Source organism: Microtus ochrogaster, chromosome 7, assembly GCF_000317375.1.
Source record: "Microtus ochrogaster isolate Prairie Vole_2 chromosome 7, MicOch1.0, whole genome shotgun sequence".
Taxonomy (NCBI): domain Eukaryota; kingdom Metazoa; phylum Chordata; class Mammalia; order Rodentia; family Cricetidae; genus Microtus; species Microtus ochrogaster.
This window is the reverse complement of record NC_022014.1, coordinates 83,756,720-83,771,291: the sequence shown is the minus strand read 5'-3', so window position 1 is coordinate 83,771,291 and position 14,572 is coordinate 83,756,720. Positions and strand designations below refer to the sequence as shown.

Genomic DNA, 14,572 nt, shown 5'->3' with positions numbered 1-14,572 from the left:
GGGGCCTGGCCTCGGGGTTGCGGCGCACCCCACGGCGGCGGCGCGTGCCTCGGTTTCTCCGCCGGCCCGAAGCCGGCTGGCTCTTCGCCGGTGCCACCCCGGAGCTGGTGGACCGGGCGAGGGCGAGACTGGGAGCGGGCGTGCGCGCGGCGGACCCCGGGTGCCCCGCGGGGGGCGCGATTGTAGGGCGAGGTCCGCGCGTCTGGCCCCGGGTCAGCGGGGTGGCTCGCACCGAGCTGCTGACTCATCAGGTGTCCGTCGGCTTCCGAGCGGGCGGGGTCGCGCGGGCTGGCAGGGGTGGCGGGGAGACCCTGCTGAGCGGCTTGGGCTCGCCACGCGCGTGCGAGCCCAGCGGAGACGTGCTGAGTCATCAGCATGAGGTCACTCGGTGCTCCTGCTGACGCTGGGCCGGGGCGGGGGGCCCAGGCCCCGCTATCGGGCCGTCTGAGCGGGAGGCAGGGCTAGATCCGGGCGGCGAAGGTCGGGCCAGGATCCGGGGTCGTGTTTAAGTTTGACGGACCTGTGAGTTGGAGGCAGAGGCCGAGGCATTGCAGGGGCGCGCCGCAGGTTACTCCCGCGGTGGAAGGTAAAGCCCCAGGCTTACGCATCCCTCCAAGGCTCTTGGGCTCCCGGTCCAGGTCCCACGCTTGGTCCAGTTCCCCAAACTGGGAGACCGGTCGGAGTACGCCGAGGGGAGGAGCTTAGGTGGGCCGAGCCTGCTTGTCTGAGAAGGAGGCTTTCCTTCTGAGTGACCCTGGCTGAGTCGGCCCCGGACGGAAAAGCCTGGGAGCCAGGGGAGAAGAAGGGTGTGTGGCTGGAAGGAAGCCGGGACAGCTCTGCCAGCTAAGGGAGGAAAGGGTGGATCTAGTAGCCGGTGGGAGTTTTCAGGTGCAAGCATGGAGCGGAGAATGTAGTTCTCATTTACCTCTACGTTAACCCTGTCAGAAGAGTTTGGGGTCTCACCGTTGCCTGAAGTTGGGGAAAAAGTGTGTGCCCTGTTGTGTGTCTGACCTGATGGCTGCGAAGTTTTGGGAAGTGACAGCCTGTGTGGGGTGTGGCCTCCACCTTTGCGTGAATGTGTGGATATTTACTGTCTTCTCCGTACTGCTTTCCTTGCCCGCGGTGTCATGGCTAGCTGAAGTTGACCTTGTGGATTGTGCATAGGGCTGTCCCCTCAAACACTTACCACACCGAGCTCCGAGGCTGTTTGTAGGTACCAGCTGTTTTCATTTGGGGGGGGGACTTTATGGCCTATGAAAATTCCAGGTCTCAGAAAGGTGTTTAAGCTTTGGAGTCACCGTGCTTCTGTGAACGCAAAGTTTGAAGTTCTTTTCCAATAATGTCAGTATCTGAAGGAGGAGAGACCTAAGTTCATGTCTCTTGAACTGGAGTTTGCAGGCAAGGTTGAGCAAGGGTGGGTGTCTTGCCTGAGTCTGATGTTCAGATTGTCCAGTTGTTAGCCTGAGTGGGTGGCCCCAGTCCCATGGTGCCTTGTGATTATCCATAGCTGTCAGTATTAGGAGGAGGGCGGAGTTGGGGGGGGCAGCTGGTCTTGACCGACTTCTCTGAGCTTCTTCCTCAGGCTCTGCAAAGCGCTCTCTGAACTACCCCCTAGCACAGCTGTCCCCCAAAACTGTCTGCCTAATCACTGTGTGAGCCTAGGTTGGCAGAAGCCAGGCAGGCAGCTGGAAGCACTGGCTTTGCTGAGGCTTGCTGCTCCCCCTTAAGCATACATATGAGAATACCATGAACGTTTGCGCGCGCGCGCGCACACACACACACACACACACACCTTTGATCGGGAGGCAGTTGGCTGTACTTGTGCTGAGTTCAGGCCTTCAGTAGAGGGTGAAATCTGTTGAGGAGGCACTTTTCAGCTCCCAGCCACCACACTCTGCACTTTTCTGTGCAATCGCAGGAAGTTGCTGTTTTGAGCTGTGAGCGGAGCTCCTGCTAGGGCTGTCGTCTCTCCCACCTCTGCTTGCGCTCCTGGTGCGGGTCTGGGGCCAGCCTGTAAGAAAGGCTGATGCCCTTCAGACCTCCAGTTCTGGCTTCCCTCTTTCTCTTTGATCTGACAGGACTCTTGCCTTTGAAAATGCTCTTAATCTGGTCCTGGAGAGAAGGTCCTCTGTGTAATATTCGCATGTAGCCACACCTCCTGTGCAAGACCAGGAGTGTCAGGGCCTCTGCCTCCCTAGCTCACACGCTGGTTCTCTTGAGAAGTGTAAGGCGCACCCCACCCCGTACCCCCAGCACATTGTTGCCCGAGATGCTTACAGCCTCCTTTGAAAGAGACTGCAGCCACCTCACCTGCAGTCCCATCCCACTTCCCTGCTTCCCACCTGGAAAGGGGAGGAGGTCGCTTTACCCGTGGTACCGATAGGTGCTGGACTAAGCGGGGATTCCCAGCCTGGGTGTACACAACTGTTCTTGGCAAGGCTTTAGAAAGCTGAGCACGAGATTGAGAGCCAGAGGGGTGGCTGACTGTAGGAGGTAGCTGTTTTGCTTTTGTTCCCTGGCCGTGTGGTCACTGACCCTAGGCAGAGAGCCAGAGACTAGCCGGTGACCCAAAGGGGCTAACTCTTGCCTGCTTCCAAAGCCAGCAGTGCCCTCCCCTCTGCTCATTGTGGGGCCCTTGTGAAACGCACAGTGTCGGGTGGGGCAGGAGCACAGGATGCTGCAACCAAGCCACAGGATGGTTACTCCATCTGTAGAGGAGGTGGACAGGGAGGACTGGAGGGCCTGGGCTCAGCTCCTCCCAGCTGGACTGCCTGCTACCTGGAAGGTGAGAGGGTTCCCAGTCAGCACAGTTAGAGCAAACCTGGTTGGTCCTCTGCCAAAAGGAGGCAGGAAGCAGCCTCCTAAGTCCTAAAGGGAGAAAGGACTTTGTTTTGTCCTCAGGGTCAGCTTAGGGAAGCATGTGTGGGAAGTAGGACCCTGGAGTACAGGTTCCCAGACTGACCCTTGCCTGCTCTTGCTCCCAGTAGTGGGTCTCCTGGGGGACTGTTGGCTGGCCTCAAGAACGGGAGAGCCACTCAGGAAGAGAGGGAGGCGATGTGCTGAGTCAGCGTGAGTCGCCAGGAACAGCGCGCTCCGGGGCAGCACTGGGGTTATTTTTAAAGCTCAGCTTCCTTCTAGGCTTGCCCCTCCTGCAGCCCAGACCTTCTAATCTCGCTCTGCTCCTTTTGTCTTTTGCTTTCACACCGCGGGTTCTTCCCTGGGTAAGACCTCCTGATCTCCCCACTGGCTCTCTAGGGAAGGGCCTTCTGAAGCAGCCCGGCTCAGGAAAAGCAAGGTGCCAGGGCTGTCCTCAGGTCAGGTGAGGGGCAAAGTTCTGTGGGCTGAGCACTGGACAACAAACTTCCTGTTGGGGTGTGAAAGGAGTCTACAGGGTCCTGACCTCTGCTCCATGTCTTACAGAGTGCCTGCTCATTGTGCCCCCGGGTTATGACGACCCCCAATAAAGGAAACAAGGCCTTAAAGGTGAGTGGAGACGCTGGGTTTGGGGGGTGGCTGGGGTAGCAAGCTTTCCTGCTCTGCTGTGACCCCCGTGTGCTGTTCCGCTCCAGGTGAAGCGGGAGCCAGGAGAGAATGGCACCAGCCTGACCGACGAGGAGCTGGTGACCATGTCGGTGCGAGAGTTAAACCAGCACCTGCGAGGCCTATCCAAGGAAGAGATCATCCAGCTGAAGCAGCGCCGGCGCACACTCAAGAACCGTGGCTACGCAGCTAGCTGCCGAGTGAAGCGGGTGACGCAGAAGGAGGAGCTGGAGAAGCAGAAGGCGGAGCTGCAGCAGGAGGTGGAGAAGCTGGCCTCTGAAAACGCCAGCATGAAGCTGGAGCTTGACGCGCTGCGCTCCAAGTACGAGGCCCTGCAGAACTTTGCCAGGACCGTGGCCCGCAGCCCTGTGGCCCCAGCTCGGGGTCCCCTTGCTGCTGGCCTGGGGCCCTTGGTCCCTGGCAAGGTAGCTGCCACCAGCGTCATCACGATAGTAAAGTCCAAGACAGATGCTCGGTCATAGGGACACGTGCAGTTGCCAGGCAGGTCTTTAAGGGGCCACTAAGTGCGTGGCAAAGTTGGCAGCCCTGTCCCTCTTCCTTTCCTTTTCCTGTCTCTTCTCTCCCTTCCCCTTTTTCTTCCCTGCAAAGCACAACCTGCACCCAGGGGCGTTGGGCTGGGCCCCTTGATATCATCCTTGTCGTCACGCGTGTGTTTTGTACGTTGGGATTGGTCAGTTCAACAGTGATGTTGGGTTGTCCCTAACCCCTTTGTACCAAGGCCATGCAGGCTAGGAGTCCAGAGTGGGCACCGTGGGAATGGACAAGAGTATAAGTGGGCTGGTGTACTGGCTTAGGTCTGCCCTTCCTCTCTGGTGGCTGCAGGGGGACTTTAGAGCTCTCTCTTCAGATTCCAGTGGGCCTCTCAGCCTGATCCAGAAAGGGAGAGATGGCTCTGTCCTGAAAAGTGGTTATGTCTTGAAGGCCCTGGATGAGTAGGGCCACCAGCCCTGGCACTGGGGCAGGAACCATGGTGCTGGAGCCTGGCACAGTGCACTGGATAAGACCAAATCGCCGGTTATAAGTGTGGGTGGCCGGTGTGTCAGTGTGTCCTGCAGTGGGTCCGGTGTCGCTGTTTACATGACCTGTGTGTGGTTATATAGCCCTTTATTTAAAAGAGAAGTTCCTTTTACGAAGTTATTAAATTATATGTTTAAGAGCTAAAAAGAAAAAAAAAAGAAGAGCTGCAGAGTATTTATAAAATTGTCTTAAAAACAAAAAAAAAAGAAACACATTTGACCGTATAAATGGAAAAGGGAAGAAAGTATAGTAGAAACTTTGCTAGTTAAAAAAAAAATCCCTTTCTTGTAAACTTGGGGACAGCTCTGTGGCTGTTGGAGTTTAGTTTTTATACACAGAGTTATGAGACATTACTTATAAAACTTAGTTTAAAAAAAGAAAAAGAAAAAAAAAAAAAACAAGCCAAGCTGCGAGCCGACCAGAGGCCGTCCTCTTTGATATCTCTTTTGCAATTGTACCGAAAGTGACTTACTCCTTTGCCCTTCCTGCTTCCGTCTGGCCGGTGCCGTGGTGTTGTCCGTGCCTGGTGAGGTTTTGTGCAGCCGTAGAGTGCTGGTGCTTCTGGTGACCTTTGACCTGTGGCTGTCCCTGTGTGCGGGTCTTTTTTTCGTGTGTGTGTGTTTATTCGGGTTTTTTTTGTTTGTTCTTTTTTTTTTTTTTTTTTTTTCGTTGTTGTGGTGGTTTTGCTTCTGCTGGCTTGCTGGACCTGGGTTGGGCTGGGGTCCCAGGCAGAGCTTACTCCACTGGAGTATGGGAGACTGCCTGCCGGCTCACAGTCTGCACTTGTCCGTTCCCCTGCCACGGGGTCCCTCTGAGCCTTGGCTTCGCATGTGGGTCTAGGGCTTGGGTTGGCGGAGTGGCAATCAGTGAAATTGGGAGTCGTGTTGGGCCCCCATGCTGCTTCCACATCCACCACCTCTGGTCCTGGATGGTGGCATTGCAGGGACCAAGGAGTCACTGTGGGTGCCCACGGGGCTGCGTCCTACCTGTCCCTGGCTGTCTTCCTCCTGGCCTCAGCTTTGTTCCTCTAGGCTTCAACTGGGGCCTCGGCTAGGCCACCCCAGAGGCCTACCTTGTGGGTTGGGAATCCTATCACCCACCTATCCCTAAAATCCCATTCTGTGGGATGTTGTTTCCCGGGCAGTTTGGTCAGGGGCCCCCCTTGGGAGCCACCTATTCTTCCCTGCCTCACTGTGAGAGCCTGGAGGCCTCTACCATTGCCAGACAAGGGCTTTGGCTTCAGGGCCGGGTCTGTCTCTTCCCCATTGTCTGCAGCTCTTGGCTCTGGGCCCTTCTTATGCCTCCCTTCAGGATCTGTGTCTTCCAGGGATCCGCTGTTCGGCTTGGAGGTGCTTCTCCGCAGGGTCCAAGCCTGCCTCCTCACCCCAGCTATCCAGGGAAGGCTGCCCACCTTCCAGGCTTGGCTCAGGAAGCTCCTCGTAGGTGGATGCCCACCTGGTCGCATGGCCCTTGTCCTCTTGCTGGCGTTGCTGTTGTCTTCTCTGGGGGCCTGGATCCCTGACAAGCACAGAAGTGTGAGCTGGTGAAAGGAAAGACAGGCCTAATAGGCCTTTACCTCGTGGGCAGCGGATTTTCACTCAGTTTAACCCAGCATGCAGTGCTCTGGGAGCAGGACCTCTGCCAGCCCTGGCGTTGTGGTGGGCTTCTTTGGCTCAAGGTGCTCAGACACTCCCGCTGATGCCGGGGTCAGATGTGAGTGGGAGTCCCGACTGTCAGTTATACGTTACCAGGTGACCTCACCCCCTCCCTTGGGCTCTCTAACTGGTGCCCAGATGAGTTGCTGATCCTGACCGTGGCAGCAGAGCTGGGTGGATTATGCCCATGCCTAGCAGAGGAGAGGGGCGGGCTTTCCAAGTTCTCTGGTCCTGGCTGAGTGGTAGCAAACAGTTGAGCGTGGCCGTCCATGTGGGGAGAGGAGGCTGAGGCCGTGCGTGTGTTGAACAGAAGCAGCAGATGGTAGCTTCTGCACTGGGTAGGGCCATGCTCGTGACCTTCAGATCTGCAGCCTCTGCGCCCCGAGTTGGGAACATTCCCTGCTGAGCCCCTCTCTTCCCTTCTTGATTTCGCGACAGTAGATCTGTGTCCAGGCGTGACTCCTGGCTGTCTCTCTGATCATTGTTTATCCTGTTTTCCTACTGTGAGGGTGTTGTGTTTGACTTTCTGACACAGCTACGGAGAGCTTTGGCTGAGGTTCTCCCAGATTACTCTGCTAAGTAAACCGTTATTGTGAGACTTCCCTCCTCCCTTGACTCTGCCTGACCTCCTTCCTTGGACATGGACACTCAGATTTCACAGGAAAACCCACATGGGGTGGATCAGTTTCCTCTAGAGTATGGTCCCAGAGAGTCCTCCCCCTCCACTGTGTCTGGCTGCTAACCTGGGTGTTTGTACCGTTAGTGTAGGGCCTCCATGGCAACCCTGAGTTATTCTGGGTTCTCTGTCTTCACCAGGCGTTCCTGCAGGCTCTCCTTCCTCAGTCCACCATCTTGGTCTGTGTGTGCTAGCAGCAGTCTTGGTGTTCGGTGCCAGGGTGTGCAGCTTTGATAAGCTACAACCCACTTGGAGATGGTGAGGCCACTTCCCTGCTACCTCCCTCTGTGGTGTGGCCACTTGGCCAAAGCTCCCATCCACAGCTGGGATGTCTGAGCCACAGCCTGCTGCACTGTTTCCGCTCTGGGATCTTCTGAGTTACTTTTTTAGGCTGTGGTTTGGTGAAAGGAACCAACACATTAACGATTTTTTTTCCCCCAAAAGCCACTGAATAATTCCTCTTGGCATGCTTTCATGTCCCCATTGGCTGCCTGGTTTGGGAGCCCTTGTGGAGAAGAGGACAGAATCGGTACCATGCACAGGCGTGGAACTGTGAGAGCGGCTCGTGGACTGCCTGTTTCTGGCATGTGTCCTGGGTGTGTGCTACACCTGCTGGGCCCGCTGCACACGATTCTGTCCCTGGAGTGGCAGCATTAACAGCATGGGTGTCTCTGGAAGTTTGAAGTGGACTGTCCTAGGAAGTGTCCCTGACAGAATTCCCTGTTCTCTACGACCCCAGTTGGGTTTTCAGCCCCTCCAGCAACTCTATGCCCCAGTCAGTGCTATCTTTCCTCCCATCCTCTCTGTCTGCTAGTCCTTGAAGCCTTTAACCAAATGGGAGTGGGTACAGAAAGCCTTCTCCTGGCAACTTAGGGCAACAGGACAAGGGCTATTGTGTGTCCAGCTCTGTTGGTCTCCTGGTGCTGAGAGATGTGTCCAAGCAGAGTTGATCAGCCCCTGCCTGCCCTGCAGGGCTGAAGCCAGGGGGAGGTTAGCAGAGATTACCCTAAATGGGGTGGGAGTTCTAAGATCTAAGTGAGGGGGGTCTGGGGTGTGGCTGCAAGGTGAGACCCAGTCTCCTGCACCTGGGTAGGGTCATCAGGGATCTGGCTGCGAGGTGAGGCCTGGGTGTTCGCGCCAGTGCAGGGCGATCAGCCGTCTGGCCTCAGCAGACAGCAGCCTTGGTGCCCACCCGTGCCCTGCGCAGTATTTATTGCTAAATTATTGTCCAGGAGGGGCGGCGCTGGGCCTGGCCCCCCGGGTATTTATTGCTGTACATAGTGTATGTTTGTGATATATAAGGTTTTCTTTATTTTGTATATGATCAATAAACGCCTTTTAAAGAGACCTGTTGGTGTTTCTTTGCAAAGAGAAGAAGGGAGGGGGCGAAATTAGGGTGAGAAGGGCGAGTCGGAAGGGGCGTGGTGCACGGGGCGCGCGCATGCGTCTTTGCGGCTGCCGGGCGAGGCGGAAGCGGAAGCCGGAAGCGCAGTCCACGGAGCGATGGCAGCCGGTGGCGGTCTGAGCCGCTCGGAGCGCAAGGCAGCTGAGCGTGTCCGGAGGCTGCGGGAGGAGCAGCAGCGGGAGCGCCTCCGCCAGGTAGGCTACCGTCGCGTCCGCGGCCGGACCCGCGCGTGCAATCGCTCACCTCTCGCCCGTCCGCAGGTGTCACGCATCCTGAGGAAGGCGGCTGCAGAGCGCAGTGCGGAGGAGGGCCGGCTGCTGGCCGAGAGCGAGGATCTGGTGACCGAGCTGCAGGGTCGGAGCCGGCGCCGTGAGGGCCTCAAGCGGCGTCAGGAGGAGGCGAGTCGCGGGCTGCAGGCTGCGGGAGGCGGGCTGCAGGAGGCGGGCGGCGGTCCGTATGACCAGCCCGGATCCCCGCAGGTGTGTGATGACCCGGAGGAGCTGCGGAGGAAGGTCCGGGAACTGGCCGGAGCTGTCCGGAATGCCAAACACTTGGTAGTCTACACAGGCGCCGGGATCAGCACGGTAGGCGCGGGCCTGCGGGCTGGGTCAGGTGTAGGGCGCCCCCTTCTGGGACACAAACTTGGACTGCGCAGTGCTGGAGTTGGGTAACTACCCAAGTTCAGACAGTCACTTCTGAAGCAGCTCCAAGGCGTCCTCTTTTCTCAGGGACCCAAAACAACTCTGGATTTAAGATTTAACTAAGGCAAGCTGAGCGTGGTGGCACACTCCTTTAATCCCTAGCACTCCAGAGGCAGGCGGATCTTTGTAAGGTCAAAGCCAACGTGGTCTACATACGGAGTTCCAGGACAGCTAAGGCTATGCAGAGATTTTGTTTTAAAAATGGTAATTAATAATAATAATAACAACAATACCTTGTTTTTAAAATGGCATTATTATTATTATTATTAATAATAATAGTAGTAATTTAAGCGAAAGACTTTGAGGACACGACTTCTGACAGCCAGTTAAATAGGGCATAGTAGCCAACTGCCTGCTGGTGTCTTCTCCGTTAAAGTGAAGGAGACAGACGATTGGCCCCCATGATGTGGACAGACTGGAGCCCTAGACTTTCTCCTGGTCTCCTACTCCTTAAGAAAGACAATAGAAAACCAGTGTTGTATCCCGGACCTCTAACCTCGGAACTCAGGAGGTGGAGCCTGGGAGAGGAGGAAGAGCAAAACCAAAAGCTTGAGGCTAGCCTGGCTCACAGCTTGAAGCAAAACCCTGTCTCAAAACAAACAAACAAACAAACAAACAAAAAAGAAGGAAAGATTCACAGTACAATGGGTACAGACGAGAAATGCTGTACTCTTGGCTCGGAACTGACATATTTATATGATCAAGGGTGAGTGTGGCCTGTCTGGCATAAGTAGGGTCAGCCAAGGTGATTTCTGTTCTCAAGCATCCCCGAGGTGGTCTGGAGAGAAACCTCCACCTCCGTGGAGCACTTGCCGTGTGAGCTCAAAGACCTGGGTTTGGAAAGGCTGAGCAGTGGCATCCTCCTCTAATCACAGCCCTGGAAGGACAAGAAGACTCCCGGAGCCTGCTGGCTAGCCAGCCCAGCCAAATCCAGTGCTTGAGCTTGGCCCTCAGAACCCGCGTGGTGGAGGAGAGAACTGACCGCTACAGGTTGTTGTCTGACTTCCACTTACGTGTTGTGGCGCTAGCGTGCCCCCCTCAACAAATGGGTTCAGAACAAATAAGGTGGAGATCGATTGAGAGTCATGTGCATGTCTGCACATGTGTGCACAGATGTAAATACATATAGAAACATACGGTAAAGAAGGCCTTTGTTAGAAGATAACAGCCACAGTCATAAACAGACGAGCACAGTGTCAAACACGCGAACCTCAAGGCCAGGGAGCCCTTGGGCAGCCCTGCTGTTGGCATGGCACTAGCACTCTGCAGGGAATCGTGGCGTTGGGGAGCAGACAGCATTGCCCAATAGCAATGTAAGGAGCATTTGCTGCTCTTACTTGGACGTCTGGGACTCTCAGCCCTGCACTGATCCGCCCAGTTACGACTTTATAGCAGTGATATTGATCATCACCTCCTCCGACCTGGCCATAACTAAATACTGCGTGCAGCTTGAAAATGTTCTCGTCCTTTGTGTATTGGGATCCCTGGTCAGGGCGGGTACCTCCCCGAGCATAAGCAGCAGTGAGGACACAGAGCTGCGCCAGCCAGGATCCAAAAACTCTTAGATCCTAAATGCTTTCTGTTTTTCATAGAAAATTAGCTGACATTTATCTCATCCAGGAGGTTTTGTCTATAAACTCAGAGTTAAAGCTACTCAGAACTCTAGGATATAAGTATTTGGACGGAGGTGCGCTTCCTCCCGGGCCTTACTCTTTGCTGAACATGACTTGAACACTAAGTCCTGTTCCTTTGGACACCCGTGAGCCCTTCAGTGTTTGAGGTAGATGTGGACACTACCAGGAAGTGACCTATCCTACCAGGAAGGACCCTGAGGTAGGGCAGGATTCTGAGGAGTCTGGAAGGGTGAACTGGCCCAGACAGGTCAGCAGTGGATGGAGCGGACACTGGTCTGTTGACAAACCTGGAGTCTGGCATGCCCTACATGGGGCGTTCTGTGGTGCCTGGGCTGACTCCCTCTCAGTAGACTTATCTTTTGGTCCAACTGTGCAGGCAGCTTCTATCCCAGACTATCGGGGCCCCAATGGAGTCTGGACACTGCTTCAAAAAGGGAGGCGTGTGAGGTGAGCGTCTTCCAGCCTTCTCGCCTGCCTAGAGAGCACTCGGGCCTACCCGATGCAGCTCTCACCTCTCTTCTCCCGCACCCCACAGTGCCACCGACCTGAGTGACGCGGAGCCCACTCTCACACACATGTGTATCGCCCGTTTGCATGAGCAGAAGCTGGTAAGAGCCCAGGAGGGAAGCTGCTGCGTCACCTCCCAGTCGACCCCGTGAAGAACGCTCCCAAGCAGCTCAGGCTCCTGTTTGACCCCTGTCCCGAACTGTTAGTCCCCAGGTTCCCATTCAGTCTCGGTTGGGTTGGGGTGGCTACCGGGGAGGTTTGTCAGAAACCTCCAGAGAGCTGCTGAGCAAGTAGGGGAAGGAATCTGCCTGGGCGCTTTGGGAACCTGAAAGAGAATGACTCGAGAGGGTATTGGTCCAATGCCCCAAGCTGCTCCCCAACTTGAAGGAGTAGTACAGACGCTTGCTCTCCTGGATGCTCCCAGTGTATCAGAGCTAGTCAGGGAGCATGTGGCTCCTTCCCTTGGCCAGACTGGGCTCAGGAGAATCTCCCTGCTGCGGGGTGCCTCCTCCATCCCCTCCTGACTGGGCTCAGGAGAATCTCCCTGCTGCGGGGTACCTCCTCCATCCCCTCCTGACTACCTCCATGTTCTGCTTCCCAGGTGCAGCACGTGGTGTCTCAGAACTGTGATGGACTCCACCTGCGCAGCGGGCTGCCACGCACTGCCATCTCCGAGCTCCACGGGAATATGTATATTGAAGTGAGCAGTACCAGAGGGGCACAGGGCCTGGGTGACGGACAGATCTCACTTATCGTGCCCTCTCGTCCCCAGGTCTGCACCTCCTGCATCCCTAACAGGGAGTATGTACGAGTGTTCGATGTGACAGAGAGAACCGCCCTTCACCGACACCAGACTGGCCGGTCCTGCCATAAGTGTGGGACTCAGCTCCGGGACACCATTGTGCACTTTGGGGAGAGGGGGACATTGGGGCAGCCTCTGAACTGGGAGGCAGCGACCGAGGCTGCCAGCAAAGCAGACACGATCCTGTGTTTAGGGTCCAGCTTGAAGGTGCGTGCTGGCAGTACCGTGAACTCATCGCAGGTTGAGCGTGTTCCGGGCCTGCCTGCCCAGCACTATTTAGCGAGCTTTAGATTCGCCGTCTTAATCATCATCTCTTACTGCGTTACATCTGTCCATCCCGGCAGGTACTCAAGAAGTATCCCCGCCTCTGGTGCATGACAAAGCCTCCTAGCCGGCGGCCCAAACTCTACATTGTGAACTTGCAGGTAACATGAGTGCTTAGCGCGTCTTCATACCTGAGTCTCAGCTCAGAAGGGCCAGGGAGATGTGCCGCATTAGTGTGTCCTGGGAGCCTTGTGCAGGGCATGTTCCTGGAGAGGGCTGCAGCCTGCAGGGGAAGCAGAGGACAGGAGGTCACTCTTGTCTGCCTTTCTCGTCTTCAGTGGACCCCGAAGGACGACTGGGCTGCTTTGAAGCTTCATGGGAAATGCGATGATGTCATGCAGCTCCTCATGGATGAACTGGGCCTGGAGATCCCTGTCTACGACCGGTGAGTGGGTGCAGCAGGGCCCCGTTCCTGCCCTTCCGTGTGACGGGCTGTGTCTGTCTTCTGTGAGCCTCCAGAGGGACTGGCGGAGGCGAGGCTCCACCACCTGTGCACACCCTTCCACCCTGACTGGTATGGTGCCTCGAATCTCTGTGAGGAGAGGGGGGCCTGCCATCGTGTAGATCCCTGCAGCCTGGGTGCACCTGTGCGGGTGAGCATGGCGCGACTCCGGTCAGATAGAATCTGTGTCCTTGGTTTTGGGATGTTTGGGGAAAGCGTAATCAAATTGCCTTGATGCAGAATGTGTGCTATTTTAGACTTGGTGTGTATTGAGTGAAAAGTTTACACTTTCTTTCTCTGTGAATTTTCAGGGTCTTAGAGGGGAAATCAGTAACTTCTTTTAATCAAAGGGTTCAAGAAATTAAGGATCCCTTCACCTCTGGGCCTGGCAATTCTTGTATGTTATGTTTGTGGTGTGTTCTGTGACGTGGGCCTCTCCTGTGCTGTATTGTTTTTTGTTGTTATTGTTGGTTTGTTTTTTGGATTTTTTTTTTAACATTAACTTAGCTCATTTTTTTTTAATCAGTGCTTATCTGTATCTTATGTTTATAATATGTGGTTCTGCATCTCAGTCAGAAACATGATTTCTTCATGGTGTAGTCTGTAGGCCATGCCTCCCTGGTCAGCTGGCCTTCCCTCCCATCCCTGTCATACCGTCTGGGAAGGGGAAACGGGTCTGGTCCACCTGCCCCCATCCATACAAGTGAAAGGTGGGGCCCAGAGTTGCTAGCAACTTATCCTTGGTGATGGAGCCGCCCTGCAGCTAGCACTGCCCCTCCTGTGTGTGCCTAGCCCACTAGGAATGGATGAAACACTAAAGAGGCCAGCCAGGGCTGTTGCTGGCCTTGGAGTTGCCACCCAAGGAGATTATCCCTTGAAGCTCTTCTGTAGCTTGGTGACACCGAAGCTGCTACTAGCCAAAGCCCGCCCACCGTTGAGACAGTTGGCCTCAGACAGCTTTCCCGTGCCTGGGAGGGTTGTGACTGAGGGGCTCAGACCTGCCTGATGCTGCTTTTCCTCCTGTCAGGTGGCAAGACCCCATTTTCTCCTTGGCCACTCCCCTCCGTGCTGGCGAAGAAGGCAGCCACAGCCGGAAGTCGCTGAGCAGGAGCCGAGAAGACGCCCCACCTGGGGACCAGAGTGCCCCGCTTAGCTCAGCTCCCCCCATTCTGGGAGGCTGGTTTGGCAGGGGCTGTGCCAAGCGTGCGAAGAGGAAGAAAGCTGCCTAGCCAGGTGTCGACAGAGAACCATGGGCACTTTGTAGACGCGGACTCTTGTTCAGGGGCCTCTGTCACCGTGAAGGCTGCAGCGCCCCCACAGGATCCAGTGGGAAGAACTCTTGGGGGTGACAGTTCACGGTGACGTTTCTTTAGCCATTTGTCCTTGTGATTGCACCTACAGGGGCTTGACTTTCAAGGACACCTTCCTCCCTTCACCCTCTTCAAAGGTGGCAGCAAGGCCTTTCTTCGTTTTTCCGGCCTGGCCAGCAGAGGAGCCCCCCACTGCCTTACCTCATTCCAGGCTAGTCTCAGGGCCTCACTATTTCTACTACTTACGACTAAAGTGTGTTCGCTTTATAGAAACCTTTTTCTGTGTTGGGTATGCGGCACAGGGGCGGGTCCAAGCCCCCAGTCTGAGCAAGTCTTAATAAACATCTCTCTACTGCCTTGGTGTCCCAGTGACTGCTTCATGCACCGCGGAGTATCTGAAAATACCTGAGGGCCAGCTACGCAGTGCTTATGAAAATCTCAGCCCCACTTGGGAGCGGCACCCACCTTTAATCCCAGCACTTGGGGAGGCAGAGGCAGGCGGATCTCTGTGAATTAGAGGCCAGCCTGGTCTACAGAG

At 55.7% G+C, this 14,572-nt stretch overlaps 2 protein-coding genes across 6 annotated transcripts; both read left to right on the top strand.

Moving 5' to 3' along the window:
* Positions 1-9: 9 nt before the first annotated feature.
* Positions 10-4,955, top strand: Mafg (MAF bZIP transcription factor G). 4 transcript variants are annotated; one of them, XM_005350885.2, is made up of 3 exons: positions 10-251; positions 3,421-3,483; positions 3,570-4,955. In XM_005350885.2, the coding sequence occupies exons 2-3, from the start codon at positions 3,448-3,450 to the stop codon at positions 4,020-4,022; spliced, it is 489 nt and encodes a 162-aa protein (XP_005350942.1). In that variant the 5' UTR covers positions 10-251; positions 3,421-3,447; the 3' UTR covers positions 4,023-4,955. The 4 variants fall into 4 exon arrangements, with proteins under 4 accessions (XP_005350942.1, XP_026636117.1, XP_026636116.1 ...); XM_026780316.1 differs by lacking the exon at positions 10-251 and adding an exon at positions 294-586; XM_026780315.1 differs by lacking the exon at positions 10-251 and adding an exon at positions 596-2,785.
* Positions 4,956-5,031: 76 nt separating this feature from the next.
* Positions 5,032-14,389, top strand: Sirt7 (sirtuin 7). Of its 2 annotated transcripts, XM_013347572.2 has the most exons (11): positions 5,032-8,508; positions 8,575-8,712; positions 8,794-8,898; positions 11,026-11,096; positions 11,185-11,257; positions 11,758-11,856; positions 11,929-12,165; positions 12,303-12,383; positions 12,561-12,667; positions 13,036-13,121; positions 13,752-13,896. In XM_013347572.2, the coding sequence occupies exons 1-11, from the start codon at positions 8,413-8,415 to the stop codon at positions 13,826-13,828; spliced, it is 1,170 nt and encodes a 389-aa protein (XP_013203026.1). In that variant the 5' UTR covers positions 5,032-8,412; the 3' UTR covers positions 13,829-13,896. The 2 variants fall into 2 exon arrangements, with proteins under 2 accessions (XP_013203026.1, XP_005350940.1); XM_005350883.3 differs by lacking the exon at positions 13,036-13,121 and having other exon boundaries at positions 13,752-14,389.
* The last annotated feature ends 183 nt before the right edge of the window (positions 14,390-14,572 follow it).

Coding starts and splice junctions, on each gene's coding strand:
- Sirt7 (XM_005350883.3), top strand. CDS start 8,413: ATGGCAGCCGGTGGCGGTCTGAGCCGCTCGGAGCGCAAGGCAGCTGAG. Junction 11,857..11,928: donor ACGGGAATATGTATATTGAA/GTGAGCAGTACC, acceptor TCTCGTCCCCAG/GTCTGCACCTCCTGCATCCC. Junction 12,668..13,751: donor GAGATCCCTGTCTACGACCG/GTGAGTGGGTGC, acceptor TCCTCCTGTCAG/GTGGCAAGACCCCATTTTCT.
- Mafg (XM_026780315.1), top strand. CDS start 2,675: ATGCTGCAACCAAGCCACAGGATGGTTACTCCATCTGTAGAGGAGGTG. Junction 2,786..3,420: donor GACTGCCTGCTACCTGGAAG/GTGAGAGGGTTC, acceptor CATGTCTTACAG/AGTGCCTGCTCATTGTGCCC. Junction 3,484..3,569: donor AAGGAAACAAGGCCTTAAAG/GTGAGTGGAGAC, acceptor GTTCCGCTCCAG/GTGAAGCGGGAGCCAGGAGA.